The sequence below is a fragment of the Eptesicus fuscus genome, chromosome 9 (assembly GCF_027574615.1).
Source record: "Eptesicus fuscus isolate TK198812 chromosome 9, DD_ASM_mEF_20220401, whole genome shotgun sequence".
Lineage (NCBI taxonomy): Eukaryota > Metazoa > Chordata > Mammalia > Chiroptera > Vespertilionidae > Eptesicus > Eptesicus fuscus.
Window position 1 is genome coordinate 95,926,526 of NC_072481.1, and position 21,600 is coordinate 95,948,125.

A 21,600-nucleotide genomic window follows, 5' to 3' on the forward strand; every position below is an offset into this window, starting at 1 on the left:
GCGGATGGTATTCTGAGAGACTTGCACCCTTCCACTGCAGGCTGTAAGGCCATGGCTGTACCCACTTAGACATTCTTAAACTCTCCTGTGCTGAATCAAGGCCATCACCAATTAAAATAGGAATTTTCTCTAGACTTTTTGCTATTGGTCAGACAACTGCTTTCTAACCTTTTCCCAGGTTTCATCAACAAAACTTAAGAAATCAAGAATTTGACTACACTTAACAGAGCATAGTTTAAAGCATTTTTTAGGATTACCTACGTTTTACACCCGGCTAATTCATATCAATTCACAACAATACACTCCCCGTACCTTACACTTTCTTAAATCTGTGGCGCACGCAATTCTTGGGAGCGATCCCTTGACTCTTACCTCTTGTTGCCTCTTTCATGGCCCACGTTGGTCGCCAAATGAGGGGGCCTAAATGCGGGGGAGGGGGACAGACATGGCGGGGATCTCCCTTTTTTGCATCCCGCGCGGAAAGAGAGATGAATGAACCGGTTCTAAATGGAGGCAGCCAGGGATTGAGAAATATTAGAAATAAAGAAAACAAGTCGCAGAAATAGATTCATAAAGCTAAGAGCTGGGTGGATCTTTCTGTGCCTTGCTGAGGCCACAGAACAGATCCAGACTGCAAATCTGGTGCTTTATTTATAATCAGGGACAAACAGGTAATCTACAATGTTGTTGTAAGTTTCACTTGTTTTGGCAGCACTTGCTGCCCCTCCCACAGCCCACTAGCTACCCAGGAAAGATCTAGGGAGCAGTCACAAGATCAAGCTTAATTATGCTTAGAGGACTGAGCCCTCCAAGCTGGGACTTGTTTGCGACTGCCAGCAGGTCAGTCCAAGGCTTAACCCTATAACCGCTTCCTACATCTGCCTATCATCTGTATTTAACCCTTTGCACTTGCTTGCTTTTTTCTCGATTTTTTATTCTACTCGGGATTTAATTTTTTAAATACCCCAGATTTTACAAAGTGCGGCAGTAGAATTTTTATCTCCTAAAGTTTTTAAAAGAAATACACTTTTTTTTTTCTTAGACTTTTTTCCCCTAGAAACCTGCCACCCATGACTGGCAGGGTTGAGGCAGAACCAGTAAGTTCCTTTAGGAAAGAGTTGGAGAATAGCGGACATAAGAGTGATGTTACTAGTAAGTTCAATGACTTGCATTTGAGTTTTTGCTAGAGCAAATTATGCCAAAGAATAAAATTCTAGGTGTAACAAGGCAATAAGTTTCATTTTAGTATTTATTTCTAAATAATCATGATTTAAATAAAATTTTAGCAGCTATTATTTTTGAGAGAGGTCGTTTTATTTGCAACTGAATTCAGTTCCCAACTGACATAATCAGTCTATTATTTTCATTTTAAAGATGTGAAAATAGAGACTTAGTTGATGCTATTCAGATAGTTGAATTTTTTTTGTTCTGGGATCAGACCGCTTGAGTTCAAATTTTGCGATAGGCTTTGAGACTTCAGCCAAGTTATTTATTTTCACTGAGCCATCTGTGAAATAGAAGTAATAGTACAACATGCATCATTGGCCTCTTACAAGAGCAGTATGCATTAGAAATATCATAGGGCTTAACTTATGATCATGGCTAAATTAATGTGTGGCTTGCTTTTTTTTTTATTATGTCACAATTTTTAATTTGAAATTATATTTGGTCATTTTGTTTTGAAAATTTCCTAAGTGCTTCACCTAAGCTTGATTTGCTCTGTTTGAAACCTCCCCTTTTCAATAGGTTATACCAGTGGTCGGCAAACTGCGGCTCGCAAGCTACATGCAGCTCTTTGGCCCCTTGAGTGTGGCTCTTCCACAAAATACCACGGCCTGGAGCGAGTCTATTTTGAAGAAGTGGTGTTAGAAGAGGTTTAAGTTTATAAAATTTGGCTTTCAAAAGAAATTTCAGTCATTGTACTGTTGATATTTGGCTCTGTTGACTAATGAGTTTGCCGACCACTGGGCTATACAGTTTTAAAATATAAGTGATTTCCTGATAATCTTTATATGAATTATGTGTACATATGTGAATATTGGCAAAATACTCCAATGTAATTTCTACATCCACAAATTGATGTTTTGATAGATGTCACTAGATATTTCTTTGGAACTTCCAGTGAAATAATTATAGTATGAACTAGAGGCCCAGTGCATGATTGAATCATGCATATGTAGGGTCCCCTACACGCTTTCGCTTTTCGCGGTGGAGCTGGGTGCCTGTCCGCTGGTGCCGGAGCAGACAGGCACCCAGCTCCCTCACTTTTGATGGTCCGCGACCGCTGAGGGGGGCTACCCTGCCGTTGAGAGGCGCAGGGGGCGGGAGTCCCGCCCCCTGCGCCTCTCAACGGCCGCTGAGGGGGGCTGCCGCGGACACCTGGCTACCCTGCCATTGAGAGGCGCAGCTGGGTGTCCGCGGCAGGCCCCCTCAGCGGCCACGGATCTGGCCGTTGAGAGGCACAGGGGGCGGGAGTCCCACCCCCTGCACCTCTCAACAGCAGGGTAGCCCCCCTCAGTGGCAGCAGATCCGTGCCTCTCAATGGCCAGATAGGCCACCCCGAGTCCCACCCCCCAGCCTCCCGCCGCCCAATCGTGGGCGTAGCGGAGTGATGGTAATTTACATGTTACTCTATTATTAGATAGGATAGTACATGAATAATATGTATTTGGCCATGTTATGTCCCAAGACTGAAATTAAATATTTTTAGCTTGATATAATTCAAATAGTAGTATTTCTAATTTGCAGGGGTTTTTTTTTGCATTTTATTTATGAGAAATCATAATTTGAAAACAAGCCAGTATACTTCTAAGTACATAAAATTTGCCATAAAAGAGACCACTATAAAAATAGCATGCAGATAATAAACTGAGAAATAAGTATAACTTTCCTATGACCAAACATCAAAGATATTATTTACTTAAGTCTTACTTTTCTTTTGTAATTAAACTGTTGTTACCGCTCAACATTCAGGATCACATGATTATGTGTATAATGTACTATTTCAGTAGCATGAAATATAAATAATTTAAACTGGTGTCTCTTGGTTACTGTGCTGAGTTTATGCAGAGTTTTTGCACATTTGTGCTTATTTCCATCAGTGAAAATAGTGTGACCATTTTGAAAAGCTGTTTAAAAATGTCATTTCAATGTACTGTATTCCCATCCATTTAAATAGCCTAAATTTTAACTAGACATTTTGTTGTAGCCATCCATCAAAAACTGGAAGCGGATGGAACGGAAAAAGTAGAAGGATCCATGACGCAAAAACTGGAGAATGTTCTAAACAGTAAGTTTTGTTCTACTACCCAAAACTATTTATGGACTTTATAACAGGCTTTAATATAGTTCTTGGATTTGGTTTCACAGAACAAGGCAATAAGTTTCATTTTAGTATTTATTTCTAAATAATCATGATTTAATGAACATAAAGGGGAATAAAAACATTGAAAGTGAATATCCTGGGTTTTTTTTTTTTTGCATTTTACTTATGAGAAATTATAATTTGAAAACAAGCCAATATACTTCTTAATAAGTAAAATTTGCCACCATAAAAGAGATGACTATAAAAATAGCATCTTGAATTAAAGACAGAAAAGCACTGACTCAGTAGCCAGGATTTTTTTTTTTTAATATATTTTATTGATTTTTTACAGAGAGGAAGGGAGAGGGATAGAGAGCTAGAAACATCGATGAGAGGGAAACATCGATCAGCTGCCTCCTGCACACCCTCCACCGGGGATGTGCCCGCAACCAAGGTACATGCCCCTGACCGGAATCGAACCCGGGACCCTTCAGTCCGCAGGCCGACGCTCCATCCACTGAGCCAAACCGTTTTGGCATTAGCCAGGATTTTTATTGATCAAAAACCTGAAAAAACACCTTCAAGTATCTACCATGTTAATATAAATAATACCAGCTACTATAATTATAGATGCTTATGTCTTATTTATTTATACTTGACCTTTTTCCAAAACAAATTTAAGGCAACTGCATAATTAAGAGTGTATCTAACTCTGAGACATTTTGTATAAACTATAAGCCAGGAAAAACTGACACATGCAGAATTTGGAGATCTATCCACCTCCCTTTATATCTTTTTTTCTGATATACTAGCTCCCAGGTACTTACAATACTGATTTGGAAGAAACTCATCAGATGAATCAATTCCTGTTTTAATATTGGTGACTTAAAAATAAATTATCCTCTTTCATGCATATAGTAAACATTTGACAAGGAGCAGTAATGTCCAAAGAAATCCTCTTGTTTGTTAAAATAAGTATAGCCTATGATTTTCCCATAGTAGGGTTAAGAATAGCTAAAGAAATTAAGAACCATCTCATCAAATCTTTAGTGATTCTATGAATGCAGAACTGTGATATCAAGTTAGTTTTTGCACTTCTAGTTTAATTTATTTCCATGATCACAGTTTAATGAGCTTTTTTGTAAATATCTGTTCATAAATCTGTGGATCTCTGATAAGAAAGTATTTTCTAGAACAGTGATGGGCAACCTTTTGAGCTTGGTGTGTCAAACTTTGCCAAAAAACTGAGCATAACTCGGGTAGTGTGTCACTTTGAGGAAAAAACTAATTCCAAGACTCTAGTCGCAAATGTTTCATCCTCAGGAGCAGCAAATGTTTCATCCTCGGCATGTGGCCGCGTGTCATCAGAAATGGCTACGCGTGTCAGTGGTGACACGCATGTCATAGGTTCGCCATCACTGTTCTAGAAGGAAGCTTTAATTTGACATGGGCTTTCCTTGGTAGTAGAATTTGAGGACTTAGATTTCCTCCTAAATTTATGAGTTTAACGGTGCTTTTAATATTTTCCCCTCTGGTTGTTGTTATTATTTTGCCTTGAGATTTTGCCTTGTTTTTATCTGAGAACCATGTCACCAACTTGGCTGAAATGAATATATTCTTAATTTAATCCAAATAAACATTTACTAGAGCTATTTCTATATTAGCATAGTCAAACATATTTAAGGTCATGGAAGAATGTTGTTTTCACTATAGAAATTGTCAGTGAACCATGATATCTGTAAAGAAAGTGAGATTATTTCATTAACTTTTCAAAGGCGATTTGTAGGGACAAGCTGACATAGTAAGTATGTCATTGTTATCAGTAAAAGAAAATAGACTCTTATTAAGATTTTGAAAAAATTAAGATTTGTTTTAAGTGTTAGGTTTAGCATAGTGTGTTACCATAATTTTTTTTTCTTTTAAGGAGTAGTTTAGGAAATTCTCCCTTCGCACTTGTGGTATAAAATTTGTAAGGGAAATCATTTTACTTCTATTCCTTTATAACCACAAACCTTTTCTAGAAATGTGTCATACTTTCTACTGTAGTTTGTTCTTTTTGAATGAAGGTTGTGCTTAGCATAAATGGTTACTTCTTTATGAGACCCTCAAGACTTTCTGTTGTAAGTTTTTCTTAAAATATATTCTTTATAACTACCTTTTTTTCTAGAATCATTTTTATCAACTTGATGTTGATGTTTACTATCTTAAGATATAGTTTTGCTAATTCAATTTGACCAACATTTATTTAAGACTGGTTGTGTAGACATAACCCTGCTCAGTCCAATGTGGGGTACACAGCTGAAAGAGGTGTGGGTCCAGCCTTGCAAACATGTTCTCCGCCTAGAGAGGTATGCCATAGTTACCCAAGACTTCAGAAGCTGTGTAACTGGGGAATCAAAAGAACAATTATAGAACTACTACAGAAAGTTTAGTTTCTTTTCTTTGGAAAGGAAGGAAGGATTGATGAGTATAACTGTAGTGTAGTTTACTTAGATTATTATTAATGCTTTAATTTTGCATATAATCACATATTTAATTAATATGCATTTTTCTTGAGTTATTTTAAATGAAAGTTGTTAAAATTTGGGCAACTTTTCTCACTATAAATTAATTTTTAATGTATAATGTTAACTATAAGAAACTTAGTCCATTTTATTAAGAATTTACCAGTGCTGAAGCCTTTCATTGAAATTCTTTTGTTTTCAATGACATGTGTTTCACAGATTTGCCTTTAACTTAAGAATTTCTTCTTGATTTCAAGCAAGTGATGAAGTGATGACTATTATTTATATCAAATTTGCATATCGAGTTCTATTTTTATTTTTTTTTACCTATTCCAAGAATATAGAATAGGACTGTCCCATAGAACTTCTGTAAAGATGGAAATGTAGCTATTGAGGATTTAAAATGTAGCTAGTATTAGTGAGGAGTTTAATTTTTAATTTTTATTTAACTTTAACTAATTTAAATTGAAATAGCCCCATGTGGCTAGTAGCTACCTTATTGGACAGTGCGAGTATAGACAATGTCATATAAGTATTTGTAGTAGAAGCCATGGTAGTGATAGCTAAAACATTTGCAGTGTTCAGAAACATTCTATGTATATTTAGTCCTCATAATAACTCTGAGGTTTGTACTATTATCTCCCTTTTAGTGATGAAAAAAAACCTGAAACCCAGAAAGATCAAATGAGTTACCTAATTTCATATAAGTAATAAGTGGTAGAGTTGGGATTTATGTCTAGAAATCTGGCTCCAAATTTATACTTTAAACTACAGATTGACATTGCTGTGCATGGTTTTGATATGCATGAATTGCTTAAATTTCAGTTACCACAGTCCAATTAAATATACCTGTTCCCCCAAAACACAGTTCAAATTTCAGTTACTACAATATATTTGCTAAAATTGCATAAAGTACAAACTCAGTTGCTAGCTCTTCAAATGTGCAAGTGATCCGTGACCAATTTGTCTCTTCCAAGTCCATTGGTGACTGGTCACTGTACATGTGTTGTCAGTTCACGTACATATAGCAAAGTGGGCAGTTGTGTGGCCTCCTTGTCTCCCAGAGATAAACTCACATGACATTTTACAGAAATGGATATTAAAAGAGGGGGTTGGCTCACAAAGATGATGAAGATGTTTCACAGGAAGTGATGCCTAAAGGAACACGCAGAGATAATCTATGACATTGAAAGTACAAAGGATAAACTTAGAAAGGAGTATGACAATTTGTCAATGCATAGAAAATGTGCTTGATACATGCAAATCCTATATAATAAAGAGGTAATATGCAAATTGACCATCACTCCAACACACAAGATGGCTGCCCCCATGTGGTCAAAGATGGCCACCCCCATGTGGACACAAGATGGCTACCACAAGATGGCTGGCAGGGGAGGGCAGTTGGGGGGGACCAGGCCTGCAGGGGAAGGCAGTTGGGAGGGACCAGGCCGGCAGGGGAGGACAGTTGGGGGGGACCAGGCCGGCAGGGGAGGGCAGTTAGGGGCAATCGGGCCGGCAGGGGAGCAGTTAGGCATCAATCAGGCTGGCAGGGGAGTGGTTAGGGGGTGATCAGGCTGGCAGGCAGAGTGGTTAGGGGCAATCAGGCAGGCAGGCATGCAGTCGAGCAGTTGGGAGCAATCCTGGATTGTGAGAGGGATGTCCCAGATTAGAGAGGGTGCAGGCTGAGCTGAGGGACACCCCCCTCCCCCGTTCACGAATTTTGTGCACCAGGCCTCTAGTTTTACAATAAAAAATGAGATGAGAAAGGCAGCATTCAGTTTCAGCTGCACAGACATTTGTGCAGGACTGCACACCATACAGAGTGAGGCTTGTACTGGCCAGTACAATCTCTCTAAGTAGAAAGAGTACTGAGCACTGATTCAGAGGCAGATTTTTAGTCCTTTCTCTATAAGTATTTATTGAACATCCATTAGTTCTATCCCAGGAATATGAAGGTAAAACTTAGGCTTTACTTCTCAGACTGTATAGTCTAGTGCAGTGATGGTGAACCTAGACACGCGTGTGTCAGCACTGACACGCGTAGCCATTTCTGATGACACGCGGCCACATGCCGAGGATGAAACATTTGCTGCTCCTGAGGATGAAACATTTGCGACTAGAGTCTTGGAATTAGTTTTTTCCTCAAAGTGACACACTACCCGAGTTATGCTCAGTTTTTTGGCGAAGTTTGACACACCAAGCTCAAAAGGTTGCCCATCACTGGTCTAGTGGAAAATACAGACAAAAATCAGCGAATAGATTTTGGTGTGATCATCCTCTGCTGGTGGTAATCCTGGGGTACATCTGGAGTCTTCACAAGGGAGACCTAATTGAAAATGGAGTGGAGACAATATCAGGGAAGGGTCACATGAGTTTTAAAAGAGGATTTGGAAGTAGCCAGGCAGAAGAGGTTGGTGGGTGGGCAGCTAAGTGGATGAAGGTTGTCCCAGGCAGAGCAAACGGCGTGATGAAAGCACCGGTTTCAGAAAGGAGATGGGCTGCATTCCTAGACCCAGGATCCAGCGTGGCTGGTGTGCAGAAGTGAGAGGTGAGGGTGCCAGATGGAAGAATGTCTGCTCATGACAAGCTTTCTACTGGGTTTGGGATTTGTCTTTATCCTGAACACTGAGATATTGAAGGATTTTCAGTTAGGGAGTGCTGTTAGAACTTTTCAAAGAACATTCTGCCCTTTGTATAGACAAAGGATTAGAAGGGAGCTAGACTAAGAGAAGGCCAGGTAGAAGGTACAGTTGTAAGAGTGAAGTGCTGAGGACTCTTAATTAAAGCAGAGGTGATGAAGGTAGAGTGAATGGCAGGTGGGAGATGTTAACGAGATGAGAAAGGCAGCATTCAGTTACTGGTTGAGCTGAAAAGAAGAAAAAGGAAGTAATCAGTGATTACTTCCAGATTTTTGGCCACAAATGGAGGAAGAAGGAGCAGGTTTGGGGCATGAGGAGAAAAGTAGAGAGGAAAAAATTCAGTTTGATTTATAACATGTTGAGTTTGAGATTCCTGAGGGTTATACCCAAGAATATCTTTTTTTCTCTCTCAATACCTCCTAGCTTTGTCACAATGAGCAAGTTGAAGAACCTCTCTGTGTTTTCAGTTGCCTGCACTATAAAATGGGGATAAATATAGTGCTTATCTTACAGGGACATGAGTAAGTTTAGATGAATTAGCAATTAATATACGTTTTCAGAATAAGAATTTAGAATTATTAATATAAACTTTTAAGACAAGCACCTAGCACAGAGTAAGTGCTAGATATTACATGTGTAGTATATGTTTATCAACACACAAAGGCTTCTCTAAACTCCTTTTAGGTTATAAGGGACCCATCGATACGAAAGTGTTTTTTTCTCCCTCCATGAGATCTTCATTCTTTTCATTCCACTTCCTTAGCTCTTCCCAAAGGCAGTTAAACTAAGGGTGTGAGAGTTGATTGTCCACCCAGTAATCTTTTCTTCACTGTCCTCTGTGATGAAGCCTGACCAACCATCTGCCTAGACTCAGGGTCCTATTCCTGTGCTCCAAGCCCCCTAAAGCTGATGTGCTCCTGATATTGTCCTTCTCAGCTCTGCTGTCAGGGTTCACTCAACGGGAAATCTTCAGGGACTAAGTTGGTCCCATAGGGTGTCACAAGAAATGCTCTCATAGTTTCCCTTTAAATTAGTGAGGGCTGAATGATTAAACTGTCTCCCCAGGTAAACAGGTATTCATCTTTGGAATTGCTCAGAATAAAGGACTTCTTTGTGATGGGTAAATTCATAAAAAAATTATTGAATGTGTAGTTAAAATATGTGTAAAGGTTTGTTTTACACTAACAGACATAACTTAAGATATAGATTTGGGACTCAGCAGCATAGAGATGGTAGTTCAATGCACAGGACTGAATAATTTCACCCTAGGTACTATGTGTAAAATTAAAAGAAGAAAGCTAAGGACTTGAAACACTAAGGAATATCAGAGTCAAGTTTGTGAATAAGGAACTATTTTTTACTTGTTATAATGGTAATTGTTTAACAACTGACATGCCAAAAAGGAAAAAAACAAACTAACCCTACTATTAGCATTCCCAATGTGTAAATCTTCCCATCATGGTTGATTTCAAGCTACAAACCTGACATTACTGAAAGGGAGTTGAAAAGAGATGGGTAGTATGAGCCAACTTCCCCTCTTTTCTCATCTCTAAGATTCCATTCTGTGTACTCCATGTGGTGCTATATAATTCCAGTGTCCAAAATGGCTCTGTAAACAAGTATTAACCATTGGCGATGATATATTCATGTAATATCATTATGTTATACATGGAAGCCTGTCTTACCATTTTCTGCTGTCTGTTTACAGAAACTGAGACACATACAATAAGTATGTTGTTAGGTCTCATTGTGGTCCTGGTTACTATGAATTTAAGTCTACATTTTTATGTTACCTTAAATTACCAGATACTTAAATGTTTCCTAATCTCATTTAACTTGCCTGTTCCTGGGATAAATTGTTTGTTTGTTTGTGTGTGTGTTTTGTGGGTAGGGTACTTTTTGCATCCTCCCCACAATCCCCTCAACTCACATCAAGCAGAGACCATAGGTTAAAAATCACTTCTGTGATATACTGTCTCAGGTGTCAGTGCCATGAAAAGAACCAATAAGTCACTTCAAAATAAGAGAAAGCATATTTGCTTTAAACAAACATGCTTGAAATTGTAGGACAGCATTAGAATTACATGACTAGTTTTTCTATATGATAGGAGTTCCTGGCACAAAGGAAAAAATTTTTTTTCAGTGCTGCAGTGATTTTTCTTCCCATCTTTTCCCCCAGCTTTATTGAACTGCAATTGACATGTAATATTGTATACAACATGTTTTGTGTATTACCACATATGTAGATATTGACTCCATGCTGATTTGCTATACTTTTATATTGCAGTATGATTACTGCCTTAGCTTTAGCTAGCACCTCCATCATGTCACAGAATTCCATTTCTTTTTTTGTGGTGAGAACATTTGAGATTTACTCATAGCAACTTTCAAGTATATAATACAATATTATTAACTAGATCCCCAGAATGTATTCATCTTCTTGCTGGATGTTTGTACTTTGATCAACATTTCTCCATTTCCCCCGCCCTCTAACCCTCAGCCCCTGGTAACCACCATTCTATTCTCTGTTTCTATGAGTTCACCTATTTTAGAGTCTATATTTAAGTTATACCATGAAGTATTTGTCTTTCTCTGTATCTGACTTACTTAGTTCACTCTCATAATGTCTTGAAAGTCCATTCATGTTGTCCCACCTTACACTGAAGAAAATTTTGTTGTTCAGTCAGCCCAACTGTAATGGTGGCAGCCACAGTGTTATTATAGCAGCATTGCTGTTAGTGCTCCGGGTACGTATATAACCGAGACAATGACAGCCACTCTCCATGGAGCTTATGTTGAGAAAGGACCAATTTCCAGCTAGACTTGCCTAGGGCTGGTAGTTGTAAGACCAGGATTTGTTCTGCAAACTGCAAGACTCAAGTTATGGTTTTTTATGGCCATCTCATTCAGTTAGATTTGTTTTGTGGTTACACCCTGGATGTTCAAACCCCTGCAAGGTGCCTTAAAAGTTGGATGTATAGGTGAGGATGTGGAGGATTGGTACCGTGGGAGATTGTTCTAAGATGGCTGACTAATTGGCTTATTTGTGGTGTCATTTGCATGTGGTCACTGCTGAGTTTAGTAGTTTCATTTTCTTCCTTTTTTTAAAAAAAAAAAAGTTAATTTGTTGAGGTAACATCTCTATATATAAAGGTTAATATGCAAAGTGTCCCCTTGGGAGTTCAACCGTGAGACCAGGAGTTTAATCACTTGCTATGATGTGCACTGACCAGCAGGGGCCGGTACGGAACATGGTGGGTGACTGGTGGTGGTGGCGGTGTCAGTGGTGGCGGCAGCGGAGCGCTGAGGGAGTGAGGGAAGGGGGAGGCAGGGAGGCAGGGAGGCAGGGAACCTGATTGGCCCTGATCGCCAGCCAGGCCTAGGGACCCTACCCATGCATGAATTTCATGCACTGGGCCTCTAGTTGATTAATAACATTATGTAAATTTCAGGTGTATAACTTTATAATGCAACATTGTGTGCTTCCCACCCAGTTTCATTTTCTTATTAGTGACTCTAGAGAATATAGACATAAAATGCATTTTGTGAACTGTTGGTAATTTTTATCTGCTTGCACAAATCTTGGTTTCACTGCTCTCCTTTATTTTATTACTAGATATGATTGTCCAGTTATCATAGAATTATGAACTCCCAATATTTTATTGTGAGTGCAGTAAAATTCATAACATAATAATTCATGGATAGAAATTATCTATAAATTAAGGTTATAATTTCTTTGTGTGCATAAATTAAAATTCTCCATATATATATAAAATTTCTGTATAGAAATTAAATTTACAATTTCTGCCTACAAATTTTCTCTATAAAATGTTTATACTTTATTTAATTATTAGTGGATTTTCTACCTGTACTTGTTTTTCATACTTTTTAGAGGAGTTAAAATTGTTAGTTGGTATTTTTTAATATCTTTAAAGTAAGAGAGCAAAATCTAATTTTGAACTCTCATACATTTTGCTCTAAATTTCTTCATTGTATATTAAAAAAGTGCTTAGGGATTTAGTATCCTCAGCTCACAGATAAGTAATCAACCTTTTAAAAATATACAATCTCTTTCATGTATCCATTCATTTAGCCTCAACTCATGAAATTTATATTTTTATATAATAAATAAGAATTTTCATTGAAGGAAAAAGTTTTAACTCTAATCAGATTTGAAATGTTCTTTTAGCCACCAGCATGTGGTTTGGTGGCAAGAAGAGAGTATGTTTTTCTCATCGTATAGCAGAAATTTAGTATTGGACATTAAATAGAATGTGATGAAAGGCGCTATTTTGACAAAACTAAGTTTTTATATCAGGCTTTTATAATTTCAACAGAATTTAAACAATATTTAGATAAAACAGTTATGTTACAAAGATGACTAACAGGATCAGCCCACCCACAGTGTGGAGTGGAGAATGTGGCATGCAAGCCACCCAGTGAGGCTGAGGTAATTTTTTCATCTTGCTTAAAGTATAGTCACTAGACCAGATAATGTAGAAACTTTTTATGTGCAATGATCAAACAGCTGAAAACACTTAATTCTTTTTCTCCCCTTGTGGCTAATTAAAAATAATTCATAAGTTGAAAAAGCTTAACTATTTTTGAACACAGTAAATTTCACTTTAGATAAAGCAACTCTTTCATTACAGTGATTCATATAGTTTGAGGTCTTTTAGGTTAGTTTGTGTATAATATAAGAATTAGCTGATTTAAGAAATATTGATTAATGATATGTTAAAATTTGTCATTTTAAGGTTTATGTAATTTTTTGTACCTGCTATACAAAGAGGTAATTTTACCAAGAAATAGGATTGGTTCTGAAATATTCCTTTTGAACAGCTTTTCTGTAAAATACTTTTCTTGTTTTGTGTATTACCACATATGTAGATATTGATTCCATGGAACTTAACTAGTGTACTTGAGTGTGCACATGTATATATGCGTGTGTTTTAACCTATTGTCTGAATTAATGAAGATCCAACTGGCCCATAATTGCTATAAAACTTAGAAGAGTGACTAAAATAATGTAGGTTCACATTGAAGAATTTATGTGGGCCTGGTAAATATGCTTATTTTTAATTGGATACCATTCTTAACATAAAAAAAAAAAAGACTTAGTAGGCAAAATGGAAATTGTATTTTAGCAAACCATGAAAGATCTCCCTTATAGCTAATGTTTGAAAAAGTCTATGGAGTTTTAGTGTAAAGCTTCAATAACAATCTGACATTTTATTTCATTTGTCCAGTTATACTTTTCTAAATAAAATCAATTTTTATCTAAGTTTGATCTTTTTCTTTTAAAATAGGAGCAAGCAATACTGCAGATACATTATTTCAAGAAGTATTAGGTCGAAAGGACAAGGCAGATTCCACTAGAAATGCACTCAATGTCCTCCAGCGATTTAAGTTTCTTTTCAACCTTCCTCTAAATATTGAAAGGAATATTCAAAAGGTAGAGTATGTATTTATATGCCGATGGTTATAGATATCATAAATTTTAAAGTGTTGTTAAGATGTTTTTATCTTAACTATATGTCTTCATTGTACTTTGCTGACAGTCTACAAAATATTTTTTTTTATTTTAAAGGGTGATTATGATGTGGTTATTAATGACTATGAAAAAGCCAAGTCACTCTTTGGAAAAACAGAGGTGCAAGTTTTCAAGAAATGTAAGGCTTGTGTATTGCTTTTAGATCTCCTTTCCTTTCACAGAAAGAATGTGGGATGTATTCTGCAAAGAATGTTACATCCTTTTTAGTTTTTGTTGATATGGTGATCTTTTTAAATGTAAAACTATTACCTCAAAAATAACATAAGGCTTTTCTTACTAAAATGTAGTGAAAATGAGCAACCACAGCTATAGGATTGGTTAGACTTAGATATTCTTTGCTACTTATTAACCATGATATTATTAAACATATTTTTCATTGGAAAGAGTCAATTATAGATATTTTATAGAAATGGGAACCTACATTTTAATCTTCCCTCTTCAGAAAGATTGATGTATTTCTGAATTCTAACCCTACATTAAAGTAAACGAAACAATTTTTGAAATGATCTCTAATGCTAAGTACAGAAAATAAAACAATAAGAAAAGCCTAAAATTCCCTATGGTAATGCCTATCAACTAGGAGAAATATCACAGGGCTTTATTATCTTTGTAAATCCCAACTCCATAAGGACTCAGAAAACTTGATTTTATTTTTATTGTAGTTAATTTATCTGTAGTGAAATGCACAGACAAATGCACACACCGCTGTAACCCACACCCCAGATAGAATGTTCTCATCTCTCCAGAATGTTCCCTTGAGCCTCTTCTCAATCCACCATTATAACCCTCAAGGCAGCCACTGTTCTACTGTCTGTAATGTGATCTTAAGTTTCCATCCTGTAATTCTTATATATTTGTACCTTTTTAAAAATAGATTATGCTGAAGTAGAAACACGGATTGAAGCTTTAAGAGAATTACTTCTGGACAAATTGCTTGAGACACCATCGACCTTACATGACCAAAAACGTTATATAAGGTAAACTTTTTGCAAGAATTTTCACAAATCACATATATCTGTATAGTACTGGATATGTCATCTAACTCTTAAAGTAAGGTGACCAGATCGTCCTGCTTTTGGCGGGACAGTCCCGATTTTTAACCATTTGTCCTGTGTCCCGGGACAAATTAAGCATTTCTACAACAATGCTGAATCTTTCCAAAAATTGGGACTTTTTTAAAATGCCGCGGGACGCGGGACAAATTGTTAAAAATCGGGACTGTCCCGCCCAAAGCAGGACGATCTGGTCACCTTATCTTAAAGCTAATTTGGGGAAAATTAGGAGATTGATGAAATAATTAAAGGGAAAACACTTAGGAGTACCTACTGCAGAACACCAAAACTCTTTTGTATACTAATATATTTGCAAGTACTCAGTCTTTAAGGAGAAGAGAATCCTTCCTATGTATTTGGGGAAAGGAAAGTAGTCTCATTGCTTAGTCACCTCTTCCTCCTGCTCAACAAGGGCTTACCTAACCTAGCGGAATGATTGCACCTGGTGGGCACCCACAGGCCACGGGCAGGAGGAGCTCCCTGTATTAGGAAATTCTCCATGCTACAAGAGTGGGTCATAGTTCAGCAGTAGAGAAAATTCTGAAAGGTTTTAGTCTTGAAAAGAAAGTCTGAAACTTAAAAAAAAAAAAAAGTAGCAGTAATATTGAAAGTGATGGACATCACAGGGTATGACAAGAAGGCCATAGAAAGAAGCAGTGTAGCATAATGGGAACTAGCTGTTCACTTTGGGTAACTTGAGTCTTCTTTATCAGTTTATTAATCTTTGAAACGGACATGTTAACACAATCTATGTCTCAGGTAGTTGCAAAGATAATCAAGAATACATTTAATAATTTAATATAGCACCAGGCACATAATAAGTAGTCAATAAATTGTGTGTGTGTGTGTGTGTGTGTGTGTGTGTGTGTGTTATAGTGTTTATATCAGGATTTGGAGAAAAAGCATATAAATTTAAGCTATTATATCCATAATTTAAAACTATAACGTTATTGTCTGGTGTCATATTTTGAATGTGACCTTTGTTCTCAGAATAAGATATTTTTCAGACCAAATACCCTCTCCCTTAGTGAAGTTTATTGAATATTAGGTAGTTATAAAATGATTATAGACTACATATTTTTATGCATTTGACTGTTGTTAGTATGTGACCATTGAAAATAATTCCCAAGTATGGAAAGATGGTCTGGTCTGAAAGCTGCTCTTTGTTTTCATTTGTGGAGGTACCCAGTGATGCAGGAGCACAGTAGGAGTATGAGCCATTGTCATAGTCAGCATTCGTGTTGCCCAACAGGAAAGGGAAAGGAGACTTTTTGGAGTAGAGAATAGTAAAATTGATTGCTGCCACTACCCCTCGTCTGCAGTGTGCCCAGGCACCATGCTGGATGTGCTGTTTATAATTTCTAATCCTCCCAGCCACCACATTGGGCATGTGTATTATACCTGGTATACTGGTTAGGAGACTAAGCCTCAGATAGTTTTTTTAATCCTCACCCGAGGATATGTCTGTGTTTTTAAAATTGATTCTAGAGGGAGGAAGAGAGGGAGAGAGGAGAGGGAAAGAGGGAGAGTGAGAGTGAGAGTGAGAGTGAGAGCGAGAGCGACAGAGAGACAGAGAGAGAGAGAGAGAGAGAGAGAGAGAGAGGTGAGAGAAACATCGATTAATTGCCTCCCATATGCCTCTGACCGAGTATGGAACCCACAACCTAGATATGTGCTCCCACCAGGAATCAAACCCGAAGCCTTTTGGTGTATGGGGACAACACTCCAACCAACTGAGCCACCCAGCCAGGGCACCTCAGATGGTGTTGTGTGTTTTTTCAGCACACACAGCTAGTACTAGGACTCCTATATGTCTGCTTTCAGAGCCTATCTTTGCTTTTCTCTAGGCTACCTTCATAAGAAAGAATGTATTTGGAGATTTTTCTGGCTTGTAGAAATAAACTACATATTAGTTATCTAGGTGCTTTTTTTTTTTTTTAACACATATAAAGAAACAGAGTTGTAGGAATGTTAATTGTCTTTGTCCAGGATACATTTGATTAGTGTTTTGTCTGTGTTCTCTAATTATGCTTTGTATTTATTTTATTGTTCACATTTATTCTATTAAGTTTGCTGATAGTGATGTGTTAAACCGTATTATGATTTCTTTATCTAGTGAATTACTATATATAGATAACTAATGGTCTTATGACTGGTTAACCTACTGGATAGCATTTAAAAGATGGTAGGTATTAAAAAAATGATTCTTTTAAATTGTCTGTTTAAATGCTTTCATCCTGTTACTTTAAAGGATAAAGAAAAAGCATGTCAATAACAATGTCCAGTAGTTTGTTTATTTTTTAATCACTGTTTTATTTTTGATGCCTTGAGAAGACATCGAGCAATTCTATTATTCTTTTTAATAATAAAAATAATCAGGTCAGATATCTGTTGGACTTTGGAATCTATGATGACAGGTACTATGAGTACCTCATGGGGATAGAGACAGCTTTAACATCAACAAAAAAAAAAAACATCTCTATTGGCTTTAATAATTGAAGTTATGCATGATATGGGTGAAAATCAGATTATTACTGTATTGTCTTTTGTTCTCTATTTTACCTAATTAAAATAGAGATTTTTACTCATTATTTTTACTTTTCTTATTCTGTCTTGATCTTCATTTTTTTAGCAAGAAGCAAAGTTGCATATACTTTTCCCCATCTCAGTATGATCCTACCCCTGGTAATTGTTAAAAATTATGTCAGAATGGGGCTAAAATCTTCTTAATTTTTAAAATATTGAGATTATGCTCATTATCATTAACATATTTTAACTTTTTTCCTTTAAAAATGTCTTTTACAAAGTGTCCTTTAATACACAGCTTTAAAAGAAATGGCAATAAACTGTCATATTCTAAACAAGTATTTTTGAAATGAAAGTAGTACTTATTTTTAAGCTACTTATTACTAAAAGAAAAGAAGAAACGTACTGGAATACATCATTTAACCAAGTAAAAACCTAACACAGGTTGTACTTTTAAACTAAAACACTGGAATTCCTGAGAGAACATGTTTATCTTTCTTTATAAAACTTTCAATGTAATACCCATTAATAAGACAATAGAAAGAGGATTGTCATTAAATTTTACAAGGACCTAGTGACCATATTAAAGAGACTTACAATTTTAAAAGTTATTCAACAAAAAATGCTTATTGATTTCTCTCTGCTCAAGAAAGATTCTTGTAATGGACCATCTGCATTCCTATTTAGAAGTTTAAAAATTAAAGGGCTGCGGTAAAAAAGAAGGAATTCTTACCATTTGCAACAGCATGGATGGAACTGGAGAGCATTATGCTAAGCGAAATAAGCCAGTCAGGGAAAGATAAATATCACATGATCTCACTCATTTGTGGAATATAATGAACAACATAAACTGATGAACAAAAACAGATCCAGAGGCAGAGAAGCATCGATCAGACTGTCAAACCTCAGAGGGAAGGTAGGGGAGGGTGGGGGTAAGGGGGAGAGATCAACCAAAGGACTTGTATGCATGCATATAAGCCTAACCAATGGACACAGACACCAGGGGGGTGAGGGCATGAGTGGGGAGTGAGGAGGGCAATGAGGGGATAAGGACACATATGTAATACCTTAATCAATAAAGAAAAAAAATTTTTAAAAAAATTAAAAGGAAGCAGCTATTTTCTAAAAGGATATTCCTATACTAGTATTTTATAGCTAATATGAATCTGATGTTATATGAGTGAAAGTGTCAGGAGAAAGTGTTGCAGAAGTATTTGGAAGGGAAATAAACCTACCTAAGGAGAATGCGAAGACAGTCTCCTCAGAAATGACACAACGTACTATGTATCATATTTATATTCTAGTCAAAAAAGAGGAAAGCCTTATGAAAAAAGAATCTGATTGGGCTTTGAAATCTTTGAAATGAATTATTTATGCCAAGCTAAATGTAATTTGTTAGATTGTGGTTTTTCTTCTAGTAATGCTATTAACTGATTTGTCACTTTCTCCTACAGACACACCTTCTTTGTAGACTGTAAATAGAGTCAGGGAGAAGGAGAATGGCCAACTCTCAGGGCTGTCTCTGGGGCAGCCCACTGTAGTGTGAGCCATGCTGTTTAAGGGGCTCTTTAGCAGGACAAAGAAATGCCCAGCTCTTCTCAGAAAACAGGCTGTCTTCATTAGTCTGGAAGGTCAGGGTGAGGGCAAAGAGTTCCTAAATGTGATGTCAGATTTCTTCTCAACATTTTATTCATTGCTAACTTACTACAAAATGTTTTTCCTCTAATTAGCTACTAATTGAGATGTCTGTGAGTAAGGAAATACCATCCTGGAAATGGCAGAGAGGCATCAGATGATTCTCTGAGTTATTAAGATTTGGCTAGAGGTCACAGCTTGTAACCATTAATTAAAATTTGTCATCGAACAAAAATCTTTAACCTCAAGACAACAGACAGCTTATAGTCTAAGAGTAATTTTAAGACAATAAATTCAGCTTATGGGATTGATTTAATTTGATTTAACTTATTATATTTATTTATTTTGTGAGGGCGGATCGCCAAATCTTAAATGATATTTAGCAGACTTTTTTCAACTGAAATATATTTCAGTTGTCCATCTGGATTTGGACATTTTAGGTACAAAGACTTTAAATATTTTAAGAACTACATTAAATCTATGAAAAATTCCCATTTATACTACTAGAGAAATATTTTCTGAGTCATGGATTGAGATTTAGATTTTAGAGGTAAGTGCTTGTTGTCACCAAATCTCTTCATATAATAAAATGGCTTTAAGTTTCAGTTGACCCTTGTCTAGAAAACAGTGTCATTGTGCCATCTAGTGGCTATGTTTCAGGCCAGAAAGGAATAAAAACCAACTGAAATTGAAAAAAAACATTCCCCGGGTTTCCTCTGCTGGCTTCCACCTGTGCTTCTATAATGACAAAACTAAATAGCAGCACTCTGGGAAGTCAGTGTAAATACATATAAAGGTAAGTTCTCCCTAAGTATATTAGATCATCGTAAATGGCCTTTGTCATCTTCGTTGTCTTTTTATAAAGTCCTAGTCTTATAAAATACAGCTTTATTGTTTGTTAACTTCATGAAAAGAAATTTGGATGTATTTCATATTAGAGACTAATTTTAGAGAACTAAATATTAGAGACTAATACTGACAACTGCTTTACTAATTGATAAAATTTTAGGTTTTCTTAAAAAATAGGATTTTGAAATATGCTAGCTTTCCTTTTATCCTTATTTATGGCTTGTGTAGAGGGAGACTACTTGGTCAGCCTTGACCTTGCTTTTTCAGGTACCTGTCTGACCTTCATGCACCGGGTGACCCTGCTTGGCAGTGTATCGGAGCTCAGCACAGATGGATCCTTCAGCTCATGCACAGCTGCAAAGAAGGCTACATACAAGACCTGAAAGGCAAGGCCACTCTCTTCCAGTGCATATGCCACTTCATACTTTCACTTTAACACATAATGATTAAAGGAAAAGAATGATTAGTTATTTTTCTTGATATGTGTATCTGTGGTTTTTGTTTGTTTGTTTATTTGTTTACCTCTGGTTAGCTGTATACCTGAGTAACAGAACAGAAAATTCTTTAAATTTATGCCTATTGTTATGGTCAACTGGCAGTATTGACAAAGATTTGGTTTAGGGGACAGTTAAACTTTTGTGAGAAGCAATATGATGTACGAAATTATATTAGTCCTTGATGAAAGCTATTAGTCCACTTGTTATTTTTTCCAAATATATGTTAAATCCTGCTATGTACCAGCCTCTATGCTAAGTACAGATAGTATAAAACAGACATGGTCCCTGGAATAAAACATGTAATTAACCAAATACAAATGTTTACCAAATGATATAAAGAAAAATAATGGTATTATGAGGGAAGAGAACTGAGGAGAATGCTTTAGATGGCTGGTTTGGGAGGATGTCTTAGAGAAGGGTCCATGTTGGCTAAGAGCTGGAAGGATTTGAAGTAGCCTGCTGGGCCCATTCCAGCCTGAAAAAAGGACTAACTTTTGCAGAGACTCTGAGGTAAGTTTGAAGGAAGAAGTCACAGCTCCATTCACAAGCATTGAATGTCCTGAATGCATGCTATGTGCCAGCCACTGTTAGGTGCTAAGGATACAGCAGTCTGTACAACAGACAAGAGCATGGCTCACATGAGACTTCCAAAATAGCAAGGGAGAGGGACAGGCAGAGTGACTAGTAGAAGACAGTGTGCTACTTCCTAAGCCTGGGAAGTTCCAAGTGCTGTAATAGCACTTAGGAACGGCATTTGATCCAGAATTTTGAAGTCACAAAAGGGACATTCTAAGATTTAAAGAAAATGCCACATGTTTTGAGCTCTCTGGGGTGTCTGTATTGGCTGATTGAAATAGAGGTGGGGAAGAAGAAATAGATAAAAACCATTTCAGGAAGAGAAGGCTGCTGAATCCTATGTGGCTGGAGCTTAGAGCATGATTAGAATGGCTCAAGTTATGAGGCACTGGGTCCTGGGTGGACTTTTGTAGCTGCTTCAGGGAATTTGAACTTGATCCAGAAGGTGTTGTAGGAGCCATTAA

The 21,600-nt window shown here is 36.8% G+C and overlaps 1 protein-coding gene across 1 annotated transcript in view; it reads left to right on the top strand.

Moving 5' to 3' along the window:
• The window catches only part of EXOC2 (exocyst complex component 2), a 262,715-nt gene that overhangs the window by 135,340 nt on the left and 105,775 nt on the right, over window positions 1-21,600 (top strand). The window contains exons 7-11 of the mRNA XM_054721573.1: window positions 3,209-3,289; window positions 13,757-13,902; window positions 14,038-14,119; window positions 14,876-14,978; window positions 20,331-20,449. Coding sequence (XP_054577548.1) covers window positions 3,209-3,289; window positions 13,757-13,902; window positions 14,038-14,119; window positions 14,876-14,978; window positions 20,331-20,449 — 531 coding nt within the window. The remainder of the gene's footprint in view (window positions 1-3,208; window positions 3,290-13,756; window positions 13,903-14,037; window positions 14,120-14,875; window positions 14,979-20,330; window positions 20,450-21,600) is intronic.